Source organism: Oncorhynchus nerka, linkage group LG2, assembly GCF_034236695.1.
Source record: "Oncorhynchus nerka isolate Pitt River linkage group LG2, Oner_Uvic_2.0, whole genome shotgun sequence".
NCBI lineage: Eukaryota > Metazoa > Chordata > Actinopteri > Salmoniformes > Salmonidae > Oncorhynchus > Oncorhynchus nerka.
In genome coordinates, this window is record NC_088397.1 from 57698694 (window position 1) to 57719774 (window position 21081).

The 21081-nt window shown below is 41.5% G+C and overlaps 1 protein-coding gene across 2 annotated transcripts; it reads left to right on the forward strand.

Moving 5' to 3' along the window:
* Positions 1-278: 278 nt before the first annotated feature.
* Positions 279-20874, forward strand: LOC115138477 (solute carrier family 2, facilitated glucose transporter member 1-like). Of its 2 annotated transcripts, XM_029675353.2 has the most exons (12): positions 279-738; positions 1351-1418; positions 1539-1667; positions 10005-10100; positions 13748-13908; positions 14052-14292; positions 16295-16457; positions 16691-16878; positions 16988-17092; positions 17206-17307; positions 17468-17671; positions 17847-20874. In XM_029675353.2, exons 3-12 carry the CDS (start codon positions 1632-1634, stop codon positions 18045-18047), a joined length of 1497 nt encoding a protein of 498 aa, XP_029531213.2. In that variant the 5' UTR covers positions 279-738; positions 1351-1418; positions 1539-1631; the 3' UTR covers positions 18048-20874. The 2 variants fall into 2 exon arrangements, with proteins under 2 accessions (XP_029531213.2, XP_029531222.1); XM_029675362.2 differs by lacking the exons at positions 1351-1418; positions 1539-1667.
* The last annotated feature ends 207 nt before the right edge of the window (positions 20875-21081 follow it).

A 21081-nucleotide genomic window follows, 5' to 3' on the forward strand; every position in this document is an offset into this window, starting at 1 on the left:
CCTCCACCAAATTGTAATAACACCAGAAAATGTATCAGTGCAATTAAACACATTAAGGAGGATGTGCTTAACACAACTACCTACCCTATTTCTTCAACACAACGACGTGACACTATTCGGAATTAATGTCGGAACCTCGTGAAAGCGGTGCACGTTTAAACCAATAGAAGTTCAGAGATAGAAACCGGCCTCCTACACACCTCCATGGGCCGAACTAAACTCTTGCGTCAGCCAATCACTGTAGTCGGACTAGAGGACATATATTCACGGTTTTATTTCCCTAAAGAGCAGTCTGTAGGCTACTCGAAGAACGAACTACTTCAAAAACCCAAGAAAACTTTGGGACATAAATTCATCTGAAGTTTTGAGCTCATGGCAGAAATAACACAGAGGGGGAATAAACAAGATGAACTGAAGTAATTTTGGAAACAAAGAATTACTCTGAAAATAAAGAAGAAGCTACTATTTTTTATGACCTATTGTATCAGTCAAACTTTTTTTTTACTGAAGTAATTTTGGAAACAAAGAATTACTCTGAAAATAAAGAAGAAGCTACTATTTTTTATGACCCATTGTATCAGTCATACTTTTTTTTAAACGGGAATCTGTAGAAATGAGACACGTCGTCTGAGCCAAAAGAAGACCCGCGGAAGTTACCCAAACTAAAGTATTGACATTTAAAGATTGCCAGCAATAATATCGACAAGCCACGCTGCGGCGATGGATTCAGGCGGCAAGGTAATTGTGACTCTTAAGTTAGGCTAAAGACTAGTTAGAAGCATTCTTAGAAACCAATATATAAAACGGTGTGTTTGTGTGTCTGCCTGTGCCTCTGTGTGTGTGTGAGATAGAGAGAGAGAGGGGGGGGTAGCTTGTCTGAAAAACTGGTTAGGTTATCTTGTTAATGTCAATGGGTTCAGAATGGTAAGACTTTTTTTCAAGAAGTTACACTAGCTGACTCAGCATTTCATTGTTTCATTCAATTGAAATGTAAATCATGTGCGCTGTGCTGCTCACCAGCATATTTGGACGCAGTGGGATATCCGGCTGCTGGGGAAATGAAGCATGCGCGCCAGCATCAAATCGTATCGTGCGGTATGCCTACGTGTGTGGCCCCTAATTGGCTATTCATAATCCCTTTTTAAAGATGATAAATTACCTGTATCCTGGCTAATAAACCTGCATCCCCCCTCTGTTGACATCATGCCTGTATCATGTAAGCATGATGCCATTACTCACGGGAAGGCAGCACATTAAAGTCTAGATTGAGATGATCTGTTTTATCACAGTATATGAGGTCTTCACTTTTTTTTTTGTCCAATGTAATATTTGCTTATTGTTGGTTTACAGTAGTAAAAGGAAGAGACGTGACTCATCTGGTCTCTGATATGGCTGACTCTTACCGCTGATCCTGTGTGGTTAGTTAACCCCCTAACAACTTCAAAGTTCCTCCCAGTCCTCGCTTACTGTTTACTTCTGGTTGACATGGTGAACATGTAAATTGTTATTTTTCTGTATCCCCTTTTTTGGTTTGGCAGAGCTGTGTGATTTCCTGGCGCTCAGCTGGAAAGCTATGTCATGGACGTGATGGGAATGGTCCTGTTCTGTTCCCACAGATACCAGGACTGCAGATGGCCAGGGGCGGTCCGAAAAGGGGAATACTCACAGTAGGAAAACACCAGGGGGTCAAAGCCATAATTCCCATTAGGCTAGTGTTTTGCTTTCGACAGGCAGCTTGAGCTTTGAGTGTGCGTCAAGGCTAATACCGCGGTGAGCGTGTTATTAATCAGCATCTCGTGGTTGGGATTTTCATACCGGGCTGGTTTTATGATCTTTGGGTGTGTGCAGCAGGGCAGGGAAGGTACAGTCAGCGTGTGGGTGGAAGCAGGTGTTGGTGACCCAGGGTGTGGTTGAAAATGAACAGCCAAAAAGCCATCAAGCTGTCACCAGCCATGGTTCAATCACGTGTGCATAATATTAAGCATCTGTCCTTACTCACCTCTGAGCACACATGATGTTCTGGCCCATCAGTCTGCAAAGTAGTACCTTTTGACCTCACTTTGATACACCTATTCAGATAGACACCTCCCCTGTTTGACTGCTCACCTAGTGGCTGTTTAACTTCCTCTCTCCAAATAACAATACCGTCTAACATCTTTGTTCCCTTTATAGACTAGATAACAAGCATTCAACTAATAGCGCTTTTCCCCTCCGGCGCAAAGCGTAACAATCAAAACATGACTGAATTCATGGGCAGTTAGGGCACAAATTGTGAGTCCTCTCAAAGCTCGACTCTACTTTTAGTTCAGTGGAGGCCTCTTTTTTTCTTGGGTAAGAAACAAGGTAATTGGGGTCAAGCATACAGTTGACCTGGTCTGTGTTGAGTGGAATAACTCTCTCAGAAACAGTTACATTTTTGGTAGAGCTGACAGTTTAGGCTTTTGATTAAGCCCAAAGCCGGCATTCAGTTCCTTCCTTCTAAAAGCTTAATTCCACTCAATCCACTGCCTTCCTTCAAGACGGTCCACTAGCTGTATTTCCCTCTGCATGACTGCCCTTTCAGTATGCCCTTTAATGTATGTGTCAGTGTGTTTGTTCTAATGAGGCCTAATGACTCTTTTCTATAAAATATTGGATTAAGAGATCTGGGAATGCTGTAATTGAAACTGGCACAAACGTAGAGCCTAATTAGTTTCCTCGAAGAAGTGGAAGGCATTTTACACACTGTACTGACCTCTCTGCTAATTGCTATTCATGTGAAGGAGAGTTTGGTTACATCTGTAAGGCCTATTCTCTTGTTCTCCTGAGAGCTATACTGTATCTGAGATTGTGTTAGGTTTGAACCAACTCTTGCACCAGAATCAGTGTGAAAGGAGATGGATCTTAAATACACACGTATGTCTAGTATCAGACAGTCTGACAACAGTCTGTCTGCATGCCTACCACCCAGTCTATCCATTGACCTCAATGTATATTTAAGACCAGGACCCAAGCCCAGCTCAGTTAATCCCTACCATTGTGTTGCTGAGTTGTCATAGTGCTTCAGCAAATGTACATTATCCTAGGGGCATTGGAAGACACAATGTACGTAACATAATTTATGTCCCTCTTACCTCCCTGAATGGCTCTGCTGATCCCACAGCTATTGCATGCAGTAATCAGGGACCTATGAACCAGAGTTATACTGTTAGCAATGAGGCGATGTGCCTTAGTAGGAAGACCACTGTGTGCAGCTCACCTTGCACTAACATAAATAACATGAGCATGTCTGCCTCTGCTAAGCTTACCAGTAAAGCAATGAAAACAATCAAGTCTCCCAGAAAGTGCTAAAAATAGTCCACGTTAACATATGTTGTTTAAGAACTAGATTCAGGAAATCAATCATTTGCAAGTAAAAGATTCTGACTATCTCTGAAACTCACTTAGATAATACCGTTGATGATACAGTGGTAGCAATACATGGTTATAACATCTACAGAAAAGACAGAAATGCCAAAGGAGGAGGTGTTGCCATTTATATTCAGAACCACATTCCTGTAAAACTTAGAGAGGATCTCATGTTAAATGCTGTTGAAGTAATATGGCTCCAGGTTAATCTGCCTCACCTAAAGTCCATTCCCGGTGGGAAGCAGCTGTAGACCACCAAGTGCTAACAGTATCTGGATAACATGTGTGAAATGCTTGATAATGTATGTGATAGCAACAGAGATGTATATTTTCTGGTTGATTTAAATATTGACTGGCTTTCATCAGGCTGCCCACTCAAGAAAAAGCTTCCGACTGCAACTAGTACCTGCCACCTGGAAAGCTTCAAACTGTAACCAGTGCCTGTAACCTGGTTCACGTTATCAGTCAACCTACCAGGGTAGTTACAAACAGCACAGGAGAGATGCAGCAGAAATTTGCTTTAAAGCAGTATCCAAATCCATCGGATGTAATGACCACAATATCGTAGCCATATCTAGGAAGACCAAAGTTCCAAAGGCTGGGCCTAATATAGTGTATAAGAGGTCATACAGTACATTTTGTAGTGATTCCTATGTTGTTGATGTAAAGAATATTTGTTTGTCCGTGGTGTGTAATGAGGAGCAACCAGACGCTGCACTTGACACATTTATGAAATTGCTTATCCCAGTGATTAATAAGCATGCACCCATTATGAAAATTACTGTAAAAAAAATGTTAAATCCCTGTGGATTCATGAGGAATTGAAAAAATGTATAGTTGAGAGTAGAGCTATTAATTAGGGCCGATTACAAGTTTTCATAACAATCGGTAATCGGCATTTTTGGACACCAATCATGGCCGATTACATTGCACTCCACGAGGAGACTGCGTGGCAGGCTGCCTACCTGTTATGTGAGTGCAGCAAGGAGCCAAGGTAAGGTGCTAGCTAGCATTAAACGTATCTTATAAAAAACAATCAATCTTAACACAATCACTAGTTAACTACACATGGTTGATGGTATTACTAGTTTATCTAGCTTGTCCTGTGTTGCATATAATCGATGCGGTGCCTGTTAATTTATCATTGAATCATAGCTTACTTCGCTAAACGGGTGATTTAACAAGCTCATTCGTGAAAAAAGCACTTTCGTTGCACCAATGTGTACCTAACCATAAACATCAACGCCTTTCTTAAAATCAATACACAAGTATATATTTTTAAACCTGCATATTTAGTTAATATTGCCTGCTAACATGAATTTCTTTTAACAAGGGAAATTGTGTCACTTCTCTTGCGTTCTGTGCAAAGGAGTCAAGGTATATTTTTTTCCAAACAAAGACAGACAACTTTGGGGATGATTTATTTAACAAAAGCGCATTTGCGAAAAAAGCACAATCGTTGCACGAATGTACCTAGCCATAAACATCAATGACTTTCTTAAAATCAATACACAGAAGTATATTTTTTTAAACCTGCATATTTAGTTATAAGAAATCCAGGTTAGCAGGCAATATTAAACAAGGGAAATTGTGCCACTTCTCTTGCGTTCATTGCACGCAGAGTCAGGGTATATGCAGCAGTTTGGGCCGCCTGGCTCGTTAACTAATTTGCCAGAATTTTACGTAATTATGACATAACATTGAAGGTTGTGCAATGTAACAGGAATATTTAGACTTATGGATTCCACCCATTAGATAAAATACGTAACAGTTCCGTATTTCACTGAAAGAATAAACGTTTTGTTTTCTAAATGATAGTTTCCGGATTTGACCATATTAATGACCTACGGCTCGTATTTCTGTGTGTTCTTATGTTATAATTAAGTATATGATTTGATATTTGATAGAACAGTCTGACTGAGCGGTGGTAGGCAGAAGCAGGCTCGTAAGCATTCATTGAAACAGCACTTTCGTGCGTTTGCCAGCAGCTCTTCGGTGTGCTTCAAGCATTGAGCTGTTTATGACTTCAAGCCTATCAACTCCAGAGATTAGGCTGATGTAACCGATGTGAAGTGGCTAGCTAGTTAGCGGGGTGCGAGCTTTATAGCGTTTCAATCGGTGACGTCACTTGCTCTGAGACCTTGAAGTAGTTGTTCCCCTTGCTCTGCAAGGGCCGCGGCTTTTGTGGAGCGATGGGTAACGATGCTTCGAGGGTGGCTGTTGTTGATGTGTCCCTGGTTCGAGCCCAGGTAGGGGCGAGGAGAGGGACGGAAGCTATACTGTTACACTGGCATTACTAAAGTGCCTATAAGAACATCCAATAGTCAAAGGTAAATGAAATACAAATGGTATAGAGAGAAATAGTCCGATAATTCCTATAATAACTACTTCCTAAAACTTCTTACCTGGGAATATTGAAGACTCATGTTAAAGGAACCACCAGCTTTCATATGTCCTCATGTTCTTAGCAAGGAACTTAAACGTGAGCTTTTTTACATGGCACATATTGCACTTTTACTTTCTTCTCCAACACTTTGTTTTTGCATTATTTAAACCAAATTGAACAGGTCTCATTATTTATTTGAGGCTAAATTTATTTTATTGATTTATTATATTAAGTTAAAATAGAAGTGTTCATTCAGTATTGTTGTAAATGCCATTATTACAAATAAATAAATAAAATCAGCCGATTAATCGGTATCTGCTTTTTTTTGGTCCTCCAATAATCAGATATCGGTATCGGCGTTGAAAAATCATAATCGGTCGACCTCTAGTTGAGAGGGATAAAGAAAAAGGAATGGCAAATAAGTCTGGCTGCACAACTGATGGGCAAATGTACTGCAAATTGAGAAATCATGTGACTAAACTGAAGAAAATGAAGAAAAAACGACACGATGAAACAAAGATAAATTAAATAAAGAATGATTTGTCCAAATAACCAGTGATGAAAAAAGCCAAACACAGGAACTACTGCTGCTCATTATCCCAGGCATCCCATTCCTTCCAGACAGATTCTACGATACCAGTTATGTTTACGTATATTTGTTCACGACAGTTTACTCACAGACTATCACTCAATATGATGCAACGTGTACCAGCAGTAATTTTAGAAGAGGCTAGGGTGTTAGAAGAGAGGGACCACTGACAATTATAGATTATAGACAAAGGTGATTCAATTCACTGGAACTAAACTATTGCGTATTAGGTGTCACTTACAGGCAAGATGTGGCTGTAAACATTACAGAGCAGGAAGTAATTCTATTTCACCAGACATCCTCCAAATACCAGTAGTGTCTGCTTTAGGGCTTTGGTCACAGACATTAGGCAACAAAGTGCTTATGTGAAAAAAGGTTCTATCTTACACTTGGGACTGACTCTCACAACTCTACATACAACTGTGGTCCAACCCCTGTTCCTCGTTCCTTTTAAGAACAGTCTCACCATCGTCATTCATCAGTGCAGTATAAACTGGCTACTGCGTCTGGACTGCTTGTGTTGATCTTATGAAGTAGATCTCATTTACCTAACTACCTCCAAGAATTTAACTATTGGACTTTGTTGAGTAAACTGTTGCTCAAGGGACAGGCTGAATGATCACTTTAGATGTTTGCTCAAGCCCAGACGATCTCATGCATCACATCGATGTGAAGAGGTTTCACCGATGAGGCATTAGATGAGGCAGGCCTGAAACGTAAACGTTGATTGTAATCATGCAAAGCACTTTTTTTGGAAAAAGGTTGTATATCTAAATATTCAATTTGTGTTTTTCCAAGTTAGATGAATTCAATTATAACCAACTAAGCCTAAAGCCACAGTCAACAATTCGCCAGCCACATCACCGTGACTGGGCAGAAATTCACAGACTCACTCATGAGGAGAAGGAGATTTATTTGCATGGAGGTTCGGTTGCGCTGACAGAACCAGGAAAATGTTAACATAAACAAGTTCTAAAAATGGTAAGAGATTTTGTATGCTGTCAGTATGCCAGTTAAACTCTCCTGATTTTGTTGTCTCACTGAAAGCTGTTTTCATTGACAATGTAGTTTTATTATATAACCAGTACCTTTAGTTCCTTATTGAACATGGGCATGAGTCATCAGTCATCATGTGATAACAAGGTCTTTTTGTATAGCTTAACTAATCAAAAGACTCAAAGTAAACATTTGAATGCAAATTAATACATCTTTAGCCGGAATGTTAACACGGCTGGTGACGCCAGCTGTTTTAAAAAGATGGTGACATTATGTGTTAAAGGGCCAGTATTAGTCTGTAAGGCTGCGACAAACATCTCCGAGCTGAAGGGTGTGACTTCATTGTTTCCTAGGTAAATGATACATGACCATCCCCTTTCAGGAAGGAATGTTTTCTGATAGCATAGAACACAATATCTGCCCTAACTCTTACTCCTTGCAGTGTGTGTGTTTGTGTGTGTGTTTAGGCCAGGGGGAAGGCATAGTCTCCCTCTACACACTGGTATCTAGTTTAAACGCAATGTCACAGAGGAGTGTTTCATAGTTCCTCACACTCACTCACACGCAACGCATGCGCGCACACACACGCACACACGCACACACACACACTCCAGTGAAGTTCCATATTTATGGAGTATTTGCAAACCAGGTTTGGCTGTGTTAAAGAGTCCCAGACTCACTCAAGCAGTGGCCATTTAAAACTTGCACATCTTTTGAGTGAACAAGATGGAGGTAGCCTATGAGTGTAGTGTTGAAGGAAGACTGTCTCTCTTGCTAATTTCGAAACTGGTGTTTTTACGAAAGTGAGTTATTGTCTATATAAGAATGACATAACTGGTTCACTGAAAGGAAGCATGGCTCCTTTAAGAACCTAGCCAACAACTTTAAAACCTCTGGATTCCTGAACATGTGTATTTGTGTGTGGTGTGTGTTCACATCCTGTACTTGGGCTGGTTATAACATCCCAGTGGTGCACTCGTTGAACCCCATCTACTCATTGATTGTGTGGAACCTTATTGGTCAACATGCTACTGTGGGGTGGGCCCACAAAACTTTCAGGCCTGCCCTTTTTTGGGCTTCTATTACTGAGCTACACTGTACAGAGTGTTTCCAAACTTTCTAGCTTCCTACCCTCTTCATACCCCCAGGCAAGAATCTCAGAATTCACAAAAATGTTATTCCTCCCCTTTTGTTTAGAATAGCCTTGAGTATTTCTTCTCAACAAATATTTTAAGGGAGGTAGGGTTATTTCACTAGTGCCCTTAAAAGCCACCTTATATAAACCCTTTTTCCCTGTCAGATAGTCCTGCTAGTGGGCCTAGTTTAACCCATGAATAAGAAACACATTTAGGCTATAACAACCAATGATGCAATGCTGAAATCATGAAAGTTCAATATCTTAGTTTATATAGTTGAGTGCTTTTTGTAACAATGTGTTAAAGCGTATGTGTCATAGTTTTGGGATGGTTCACTTTCACACACATTTTACAGACATGTGGGACCTTGTCATAACTACACTGGCTTTAAGTTTGGAATCCCAATATAGTCACATCACAACATGAGTAAGAAAGAGGATCTCAGCTGCCATCACAACTGGTGTGAACCACTAAGGCTAACTCTAACTTTAACAGAACAGCCATGTCACTACCAAAACATCACCACAGATACAGACAACTCCCAAACAGTGGAAAACTCCCATTACCAGTAACCCACATACCTCTTCTGTTCACGATTGTAACCAACTCAAAAAATCGACTCATGGGTAGCCTAAACTCCAATATGACTACAATACTGACTTAGCCACAGACACACTACATGAAATGTGAAAGTGGCATAATGGCTCATCTGAAAAGGATTATGTGTGATGTTAACTTGATGGCATGAGGATAATCTCTGCCTGCCTTGGGGCTCCACTGGGATTAAGCCCATCAAATGATTTTTAGAACTAACCGGAAACAAGAACAATGCCTGGGACTAAACCACCACTCCTCTGAGAGAGCTGGGTGTGGACACATGATCCTAATGCACCAATATTTACATTCAACCACCTGAGGTGGACAGTTTGAGGATGAACTCTCCCCTCCTGTCTGCTTGGACTGAGGTTAGATTGCCTTCTTGCAAGTTGCGTCACTATCACACACATTTGGGGCAGTACACCCACCTATTGCACAATGTCGGATACTAGCCCATTCATTGAAACTGCAGTTCAAGTTAGGCAAGTTTTTTGGAGGAGGTCGAAAAGCATTTAGGAACTAAAACATTACCAGGGCCACATTCATTAAAGTGATGTGCAGTCAAAACAACACAGAAGGTCCATGCAAAGGACATGAGTCAGGAGAATCAGGGCATTGTGCTTGTCACTCTTCAGGGTGTTCATAGTGAAATGACTTGTCTAACTAGTAGAACAGGATGAAGTCAATGGTTATTGTAAAACTAAGTTGATTAACCCTTACAGTACAGTACCTAGGTTCTCACTCAAATATTCCTAAAGGCCTATCTAGCCTAGGCCTATTTGGAATGGCATCAATGGGATAACTTTGCCTACAGATTTGTTATCATAATACAATAAGTCTGTCAACTCTAGGTACCTACAAGATTTGGAGGATAGGTGATTTCTAACTGACTCTCTCTCCTGTCTCTTTGCAGCAAGTAACCTTCCAGTTGATGCTGACAGTAGGAGCAGCGGTGATTGGCTCACTGCAGTTCGGTTACAACACAGGTGTCATCAACGCCCCTCAGAAGGTGAGTCCATAGGGATGAGATTGGGGGGGGGCTTATGTGTCTGATCGGAATTGGGCGTGGAAAGCTTGTCTATATTTATCCCAAAGACACCGTTTTCAAATCGTCACTGACACCTTTTCCCAGACAGGACTGCCCCTGTGCCTGTCTAGGCCAGACAAGATGTTCCCTGCAACACGTGAAAAGAAGGGGGCTAATAATAACTTGACGTAGGCCTATCTCATCCAAGGCTCTCTCCGATAGAGGACCTCTGTGTTGTGATTCATGTGTAAAGGAGTGTTTCCATTCCCCAAAAGGGCCTGCCAGACTGTAGGTGAGGAGAAAGCCAGGAGAGTGCTACTCACTCCGTTAAAGGAAACATAATTTAGGAGCTCTCAGTGAGATGTGACTCCATCAATTAAATGAACCTCTTTTCCATGAACTTAAACACGTTTCTTTGACCTGTTGCAAACTGTTGCATATGTAAGTGTATCCCCTGGACAGCTTTTTACTGTAGGTGCTAATTCTACAGAATGGTTTTGTTTACTGAAAGCTCCATAAGAATATCTTAGTTCAGGTAAAAGGGCTAAGCCACACACAATATTTCTCTTTGTCTGAACAAACCTTGTGGCGCTCAGCTCTGCTCAAAGTTCCAGGTGCCTTGTTGCCAGTATACTAGAGCTCGACCGATATATCGGTTTACCAATACTATCAGCTGTTATACCACAGCATTGTTGAATACTTGTTTCTGATTGGCTAGAAGGACATACTAGAATGGACACAAGCCAAAAAAAGTTTGAAAAGATATCAGGACACCTTGCAATCATGACGCAATATCCACCTACACATGCAGACAGTACTTGCTACAAAGTTACAGAAATCTAATCCAACAACCACACAAGCTAAAATTGAATACATTATAAATGCAGGTACAACGAGGGAAAAAAATAGCTGGCTTACTAGCATTGATTTGTTTTTGCAGAGACATATTTTTTGGGAGCATCTGATGACCTGACGTGGTGAGTGATGAACATACATTTCTCCTCTGCCCTCCGCCACGAAAGTTGTCAAATCCTCCCACATGTTTCTAGTTTGACCAGCTGATTTCAGCAACTGATATTTTAGAATTCGGTTGTCATTGGCACGTTTACTAGCAACAAACTATTTAGCTAGCTTCAAGCCTAGTGTTTGATATGCAGTGCGATCTCCTTGTAACTTGCAGTCAGTGTCAACAAGCGTCCTGATGAGAAGGCCAACTTTTCTAGCTATGCCAGGCAAAATGGGGGCATCATCAGCTCGTTGTTATGGGTGTATTGAAATGAATGTCAATAGAAAATGGCTTAAATAAACATAAATGCAGCTACTTTGCTGAATGATGAGAGCAACCAAATGATAAGAAAGTATGAATTTGCTTATAAAAAGGGGAAAAATATATATATATTATTTTACTGGTAAATGTGTGCGTAAGTATTGTTTTCTTTGGCAATTGTGGTATAAGCGGGATAAACACTACCATTCTGTACATTACCTTGGAATAATTAACTTTGCAAAGGGACTCAGCTCCACTTCGCCCCGCTGTGTTGTCCATTATTTCCAAGGTAATGTATCCCTTACATATTGGCCTTTTATTGCTATATCAGTATTGGACAATAATTCCACCGATAACTGATATTCAATAAATAGGATGATAAACATGAATCTAATGCTTACCATTCTCATGATATGTCATTATTGTCACAATGTAAGAAATCAACATTTGAAGCATAGTTCTTGGACAGTTGTTTAGTTTTTAATTTCCCCGGCGTAAAACAGTATATCAGCAGATATCGGTATCAGTAAGTTTTGTCCCCCCCCCAAAAAACGTAAATCGTATCGGACCCCTAAAAACATATTGGTCAGCCTCTACTCTAGATACACGGGACACACAGGCCCTCTACCTTAACTTTGTCAAATGAGGGCTCTGTGGACATGTCCCCTCATCCCACTAATCTGCAGTCTGAGTTTACTCCTGTCCTGGTGTTCCTCTCTCAGGAGACAACCTATTGCTCCATTACACACTCATCTGTCTGTCATTATGTCTTAAGTGGCTACCTTGCGCTGCCATTGTTGTCTGTGATCCAGCACTGTTTTACATTATTTTATAGTACTACTGATATTGATTACTGCATACAGTGCCTTCAGAAAGTATTCAAACCCTTTTAGTTTTTCCACATTTTGTCGTGTTACAAAGTGGGATTCAAATTGATTTAATTTTTGATTAAAATTCAAAATTTTGATTTGCCATTTTTTTCTACACAGAAGACTCCACAATGTCAAAGTGAAAGAAAAATTTGAATAAAACACTAATACTGTAAGCACACTGACACATGCTCAGTAATACCACACCATGCCACAGCTGTTTAGGAGCAACATACAGAGTGCAGGGAAGTGTTCACAGAAACGACAGTGTTGCTGAACATAGAGACACATCCAGATTTAGGGTAAATGTGAGAACAGCATTGCTACTAAAAATGGAAACCCTAGATTATCCCCAGCCTACCTCCCCCTCTCTCTCTCTTTCTCTATGATTAGGGATGGAGTGATGCTGGTTGTTGTGACGCAGGCCCTCCGTTCTAAAGAGTGCAGCACTGATTAGATTAGGTGTCTCTCAAGGGCCCTGGGCTGCTGTCCTGTTTGTCCTTCTGCCTCCCTGCCCGCTCCAAATTGGGCACCTTGTAGCACAGACAGACCTGACTGCCTGCCTAGCCAGGAGTCCACAGAGGCATTAACACTTTAATCAGAGCAGGGTCAACGGTCATGAATGAACAGTGTATTTCATTGTGGCCAGGTGCTTGCTAGGTCTTGAGTCAGACACCAGACATTCTCTATCTGTAAGAATGTTGATTTTATTGGACAGTGTTTGGCTGACTAGGCTAGGCTATATTAGATTTGTCATCACTTCTGTGTAGAATAATTAGGATAACTTTCTGGGTCTGTATAAAATATGATATACCCTATGCCATATCTTGAACAGCCTACCCCTCAGCTGACTTATACATACATTATCAGTTCTATATGACTCACTCAGCGTTATGTAAGTATCGGTAAAGAAGTATATTGTATAATCTATCAGCAAAGCACATGATAGGAGCCAGCGGTGATATTTGGGAAATAAGGACAGGAGGAGGCAGGGCTCGGTGCTGAGTGCTAGAAGTGCTAGATAGAGGGCACATTCTTCCCAGCCTGTACAGCTTAACTTCCATCACAAGCTGGGCGGACTTATGTATTTTTGTCAACACTGATAAGTCACTGTGGGGGAAGGGGCTGAAACCCAACACTTCACTCTTTCATAAACTTCCTTGTTGAAGGAAAACGAGGGGCGTGTTCAGCAGGACGCAACTTTTTGGAACGTTCAGATAGAAATATACTATGTAGAACAAACATGCATCTCTAACATGTAGAATAAGAATGCCGGCTCTATTTGTGGCAATTCTATCTACAACGTTCAGAATGTTTTTCGTACGAAACATGGCCCTGAAAACCAATCCTATACCGTCATCTACTGGCCAGACACCAAAACAGCAGTCACCTGGCCAATGGCAATGAGGACAATAATCTTCAATTAAAAAAACCAGTGAACAATTGACTGTGATTTCTTTCTTTGGCACTGTTTCGTTTGCCTTCTCTGCTAGGTTATTGAGAGGTTCCTCAATGAGACATGGTTCGACCGCTACCAGGAGCCCATCACCAAGACCTCCCTCACCACCCTGTGGTCAGTCTCCGTCGCCATCTTCTCTGTCGGCGGTATCTTCGGCTCCTTCTCCGTGGGCCTGTTTGTCAACCGCTTTGGCAGGTAAATACGTAATTTTACAATGTTTATTTACAACTGTGTTATGTGAGATTATATGACGTGGATGGCCTATGTACTGTTTAATATGTGTGACATGTAAAGGTTTGTACAGTAATTGTAATTGACTATTTCTGTGGTACCCACAGGAGGAACTCCATGCTCATGGCCAACGTGCTGGCCTTTGTCTCCGCTGCTCTCATGGGCTTCTCTAAGATGGGTGGCTCATGGGAGATGCTGATCATCGGGCGCTTCGTGGTGGGACTTTACTCCGGCCTCTCAACTGGCTTTGTACCCATGTACGTGGGTGAGGTGGCCCCCACTGCCCTTCGAGGAGCCCTGGGTACCCTCCACCAGCTGGGCATTGTCACGGGCATCCTGATGGCACAGGTCAGTGCCAGTGGCTACAGGGATATTATATGGAGAGTAATGGATAATACAGTGCCTTCGGAAAGTATTCAGACCACTTAACTTTTTCCACATTTTGTTATGTTACAGCCTTATTCTAAAATGTATTAAATAAATACAAATCCTCAGCAATTTGCACACACTACCTATAATGACAAAGCAAAAACCTTATTTACAGTATTCATACCCTTTGCTAAGAGGATTGAAGTCCACCTGTGGCAAATTCAATTGATTGGACATGATTTGGAAAGGTACAAACGTGTCTATATAAGGTCGCACAGATTACAGTGCATGTCAGAGCAAAAACCAAGCCATGAGGTCGAAGGAATTCTCCGTAGAGTTCTGAGACAGGATTGTGTTGAGGCACAGATTTGGGGAAGGGTGCCAAAACAGTTCTGCAACATTGAAGGTCCCCAAGAACACAGTGGCCTCCATCATCCTTAAATGGAAGAAGTTTGGAACCACCAAGACTCTTCCCAGAGCTGGCCGTCCGGCCAAACTGAGCAATCGAGGGAGAAGGGCCTTGGTCAGGGAGGTGACCAAGAACACGATGGTCACTCTGACAGAGCTCTAGAGTTCCTCTGTGGAGATGGGAGAACCTTCCAGAAGGACAACCATCTCTGCCGCACTCCATCAATCAGGCCTTTATGGTAGAGTGGCCAGACGGTAGCCACTCCTCAGTAAAAGGCACATGACAGCCTGCTTGGAGTTTGCCAAAAGGCACCTTAGACTCTCAGACCATGAGAAACAAGATTCTCTGGTCTGATGAAACCAAGATTGAACTCTGTGGCCTGAATGCCAAGCGCCTGGAGGAAACCTGGCACCATCTCTACGGTGAATCATGGTGGTGGCAGCATCACGCTGTGGGGACATTTTTCAGCGGCAGGGACCTGGAGACTTATCAGAATCGAGGGAAAGATGAATGGAGAAAAGTACATAGAGATCCTTGATGAAAACCTGCTCCAAAGCGCTCAGGACCTCAGACTCGGGCGAAGGTTCACCTTCCAACAGCACAACGATTCTAAGCACACAGCCAAGACAATGCAGGAGTGACTTCGGGACAAGTCTCTAAATGTTCTTGAGTGGGCCAGCCAAAGCCCGTACTTGAACCCGATTCGAACATCTCTGTAGAGACCTGAAAATAGCTGTGTAGCGACCATCCCCATCCAACCTGACAGCTTTAGAGGATCTGCAGAGAGGAATGGAAGAAACTCCCAAAATACAGGTGTGCCAAGCTTGTAGTGTCCTACCCAAGAAGACTGAAGGCTGTAATCACTGCCAATGGTTCTTCAACAAAGTACTGAGTAAAGGGTCTGAATACTTATGTAAATGCAATATTTCTGTTTTTTTTATAGATTAGAAAACATTTCTAAAAAACGGTTTTTGCTTTGTCATTATGGGGTATTGTGTGTAGATTGATGAGGAAAATAAACAGCTTTAAACATTTTTGATTAAGGCTGTAACGTAACAAAATGTTTATTTTGACAGGGAGTCCGGCTGAGACCAGTAATTACAAAACAATCAATACACTACCAAAGCAAAACAGAAATACAAAACACAATCATAGAAAATAAATATATGTTTCAGTAAATATGTCCTCAATCAGCAGTCGATATTGCCCTAGAAGCACCAAATCATAAAATGTCTGATTTTGGAGATTATTCCACACGTAACATGCAAAAAAACTAAAAGCAGATTCACCGTTCAGTTGATAGAACATGGCGTTTGCAACTTCAGGATAGTGGGTTTGATTGCTTGGATCACATAAAATGTACGCATGCAAGTCTCTTCGGATAAAAACGTCTGCTAAATGGAATATATTATTATTATTATAGGTCGAAGGGATCTCCAGAGTTAGCCATCCCTGAGACCGGCTCGGTCTGGCTGCTCGTACGTCTTTAGGTTAACAAATAAGTACGGTATGGCGGTAGTTTGCACAAGAAGGCTTAATCTGATGGTGGTCTAACGATGTGTTTTGGTTCAGGTGTTTGGCATGGAGGCCTTAATGGGGAACGCGTCTCTGTGGCCCTTCCTGCTGGGCTTCACCTTCATCCCAGCCCTGGCGCAGTGTGCCCTGTTGCCCTTCTGCCCTGAGAGCCCCCGCTTCCTCCTCATCAACCGCAACGAGGAGAACAAGGCCAAAACTGGTGAGTAGAGTACATTTACATACAAACACACATTCATATGTCATCAGTTCAGCCAATTTCAGGTCTGTCAGTTTGAATGACTTGAAAAGATTCTGAATCTATAATAATGGCTTATTTTCCATTCATTAGTTGAATTTAAACTCATCCCTGAATTGTCTGAATTTACCAGGTATGGAGTGACCCAGCCCTAGCAGACTGTAATGTAACCTCCGTTCTCTCTCTGTCCCTGTCAGTCCTGAAGAAGCTGCGTGGGACCACAGACGTAAGTGCAGACATGCAGGAGATGAAGGAGGAGGCCAGGCAGATGATGAGGGAGAAGAAGGTGACCATCCTAGAGCTGTTCCGCTCGCCACTCTACCGCCAGCCCATCTTCATCGCTATCATGCTCCAGCTCTCCCAGCAGCTTTCTGGCATCAACGCTGTGAGTTACTTCTCATACGTCTCACCCCTAACACACACTCCACATATACAAACACCTATACTGCCATGTCTATTTTGTAACTTTAATCTATGCTGTTGGTTTCCTCCAGGTTTTCTACTACTCTACCCGTATCTTTGAGAAGGCCGGAGTTGCTCAGCCTGTTTATGCTACAATTGGTGCCGGTGTGGTCAACACGGCCTTCACTGTGGTGTCGGTGAGTAACTATGGCAGATACGGGTGTGTTTGTGTCATTTTTGGTGCACATGATGCATGATGCACTTAATTTGTGTTTAGACAGTATAATTCAATCCTCTCTGCGTTCCTCAGCTGTTTGTGGTGGAGCGTGCTGGACGCAGGTCTCTCCATCTGCTGGGGCTGATAGGAATGGCAGGCGCTGCCGTCCTGATGACCATCGCTCTGGCTCTGCTGGTACTTAGACTAACTATAACACACTTCACATAATGGTAGCAGCTCTCATAAGGAATCAATGAGGAAAAACACTTGTTTTTTCATACTAGTCCTTGTTAATGTAATATGTAGAATGAATACCAGTAGTTTAACCCCCTGCTGTCTGTTTGTCCTCCATCAGGACAAGCTGCCATGGATGTCCTACGTGAGTATTGTGGCCATCTTTGCCTTTGTGGCGTTCTTTGAGATCGGCCCGGGTCCCATCCCCTGGTTCATTGTGGCTGAGCTGTTCTCCCAGGGTCCCCGGCCCTCGGCTTTCGCTGTGGCTGGCTTCTCCAACTGGACTGCCAACTTCATAGTGGGCATGGCCTTCCAGTATGTAGAGGTAAGCACTGAGCACAACCTTGTTAGTCAGATGCTAAACATGGTAAATGTTGTAGAAATACTAATCTTGATATATATGAACTGGTAGTTTGAATACACGTTTGTTTGGAGCCCACTGCTTAATAAACTGTGTCATCAATGTTCTCTTTTCTTCTCTTCTCCGTCTCACCCTACAGGAGTTGTGTGGCCCTTATGTCTTTGTCATCTTCACCATACTGCTGCTCAGCTTCTTCATCTTCACCTACTTCAAGGTGCCTGAGACCAAGGGCCGGACGTTTGATGAGATCTCAGCCGGGTTCCGCCAGTCGGCTGGCACTGGTGGAGAGAAGCACTCGCCAGAGGAGCTCAACAGCCTGGGGGCTGACTCTCAGCTCTAAGCATCTGTCCCTCCCCTCTCCTCTCGTTCCACTCCCGCTGATGAGGCCCGGCCCTGAACCCTCTCTGGCCACCCCACCCTGAGGGGACCACTCACTAACTGCGTGCAAACTGACTACTAAACTGACACACTGGTTGTCATTACATTTCAAGCATCTTCACCAAGCAGAGAACAGATGCCCCGATCGCCCCTCCCGATCCCCTGTCTCAACGTCTCTAGCTCCTTTCTCTTCTTATCACAACACTAACTTGGTGGGAGCAGGGACATGGGTGGCAGAAGGTGGGTTGGAATGGTAGATGTTTAGTAGAACGAAAAGGGGGGTCTTCAATTATACAACGGTCACCGCCAAGTTACTTTTATTTTATTTTCTCTTATTTTGTCTGTTGCCTTAATCATTTTGTCAGTTTAGATATCCATGAGTATGTCTCTTATGTAGGTCTCAGTACTTCTCATTGAAGTAAGGGATGATTTTAAAGTTCAGAATTTGTGTTTTTGTTCCCTTTGTTACTTGATGAAACAGAGCATAATGTGTAGCAACACTGTAGCCACAGCAAATTTGAGCAGTTGTTGTGGAATTGAAATATGACATTTGTACTGTTTTCCAACAGGGGGAGCAGTACCCTCAATGAAAGGCCTTCTACTGTATCGTACCACAACTTGACTTGCTTTGCCAGTCCAGAGACTAAACCACAGCGAATCGTTATTGTGTTCCACATAGGCGATGTCTGAGGCTACATATAACAATATGTATCTTTGTTACACAGACCCTCTGTTTATGACCTAAATGATTTACTGGATCAATCAAGACCCTCAAGACATTGTATGCCATGTAAATATTTTTTTTACCAACTCATTTTTAACTTCTGTCCAGATAGAATTTTGATTATTTTAGAAATATTTGTTTCTTATGGAAAAATAAATCAAATCATAAAGAGTCATTTTTTAATGAGGTTTATTTCTTAGTGAATTACAGCACTGTTACAAAAATGTTATCAAACATTGGGTGCAAACTTTTTGGCTGTAAGTACTGTATGTGTACATGTAATATTTAATTCCCAAGCAATACCCATGAGCATTAATTTTACACTATGAAATCATAGGACTAGTTGAAATATTTTCTACTCCGACACTAGTGATGGTAGTTGGCGCCTTGAATATGACAGGAGATTTGATCATTGGAATCACTCATCTGCTTCTTCATAAGAGCAAACTGTTGAAAAGCAACGTACGCCTGTTTCACTGCATGCTAATATGAGCGTAACCCCCCGCTAAAACTAAACTGAAGTCCCTCACAACAGGCTTCCTTTCAAACAGGGTCTAGTATGTAATGTGGCTTCCAGCCGTACCACGGTCTGCTTCATCCTGAATGTGCTTTTACACCCTTTGGGGTCAGACTCACAACTAATGATCAATTTTTCTAGAAAAGTTGTGATTTTTGTTATTGTAACACCACAATGCCTTTGCATAGTTCAGCACTGTAGGGGCTGTTATATTGTTCAGTTATGTTTTGTGACACATAGCTGACAACCCTGTATAGTTGGCTGATTCAGGCGACTCCACCTCTTGATGTAGAGGTTCCTGTCTATGACTGCTGTGCCACTTCAATAAGTTTTCCTTTCATTTTATAAGGCATTTTGAGAAGTGTTTTTAGCGGCATTTTTTCATCCACAATGTTGGTTGTTTTGTCACAAAAAAATCTTACGTAATAGTAGTTGGAGTATTTCTCAAAATGTTCTACAAAATGTCGAACCCCGTTATGTTACTGAAAAGAGATTGGGTTAGATGTCATTGTTTTGTTTTTTAACTACATGATTAGCCTAACCTATCCGTACATTCACAGGTCTTTGTTATTTGAAATCAAAAGGTAGGCAGAATATGTTTTACAATCTAATATAGGCTAATCCAGCGAGTCTAAAGTGAATATGGTTTTAAAGTGGTTTAAATGGTTTTCGTAATGGCCCTTGACCCAAACAGAACTCCACAAGAAACATCCATTGTAATCATTCCATGATGACTTTGTGTGCATTCACATGCATGCAAATATATGTATGCGTCTTTGAAATGATATGGGACTCTTTAGTACAGTCTCCTCCACAAACAATCTGTCGGTTAAACACTGCAACCTCCTTGACTGTAAGTCGCCCTAAGTCATCAAATGTCAGGATCAATGTTGGCACCAAAGACTTGGCATATGTCGGATTGAACTCCGACCCTGTGATGGAGAGAAAAAGATGCACTTATGGACTGAAATCAAATGCAATGTACTTTGTGTGTTTGGTTTTTAGACAATTATGTTTGGGCATTTTATAAACACATTTATTAACACATGATGTATGCATAAAACAGGTGAAGAAATCCATCACTGCACATAATGAGGCCACACGACTTTTAATGTAAATACAATAGATAGTAGAGAATCCAAATATATAAATATTTTATTTGAGTTACTACTCGTATCGGTAGTTGTACATCTATTTTTGCATAATAAGCACACCTGCCTTTATTTTCTCTGATTTGCTCTCTGAAGAAATATTGTTTGAGATAACTATTAACACAATCTTATTTCAGCTTTGTACATGAACCATTGAATGATATATACTATTTATTAGATGTCTAATTTATTAGATGTTTTTATTTTCTCAATTTTAGTGCAGTATTAATTCACATTTTGTAAAAGCACCTGTGTGTATGTTGGGTGGATATGAACCTCCAACAGAACAATCTTTTGTAAAACAGTGTGCTATGATGTCAGTGTCCTGATGGTTTTCTTTTGTAAGATGTGTGGTTGGATTTTTTTATCAATAAAATTAAACAAGCATACAGGGAAACATGGAAATTAGCTGGGTTATTTATTTTCACAAGAATTGAGTTCAGATTTTATTCAATGATTACAGATGCATAATCTATTTTTCGAATAATTTATGTGCTTTCTGATCTAAATCATGTAGTTAATAATTTGATGTATACTACAGTATTTTGATAAGCAAGTAAGAGAAGATCCTTATTGGTTCCTGAGTGCCACAGTGCTATCGCCA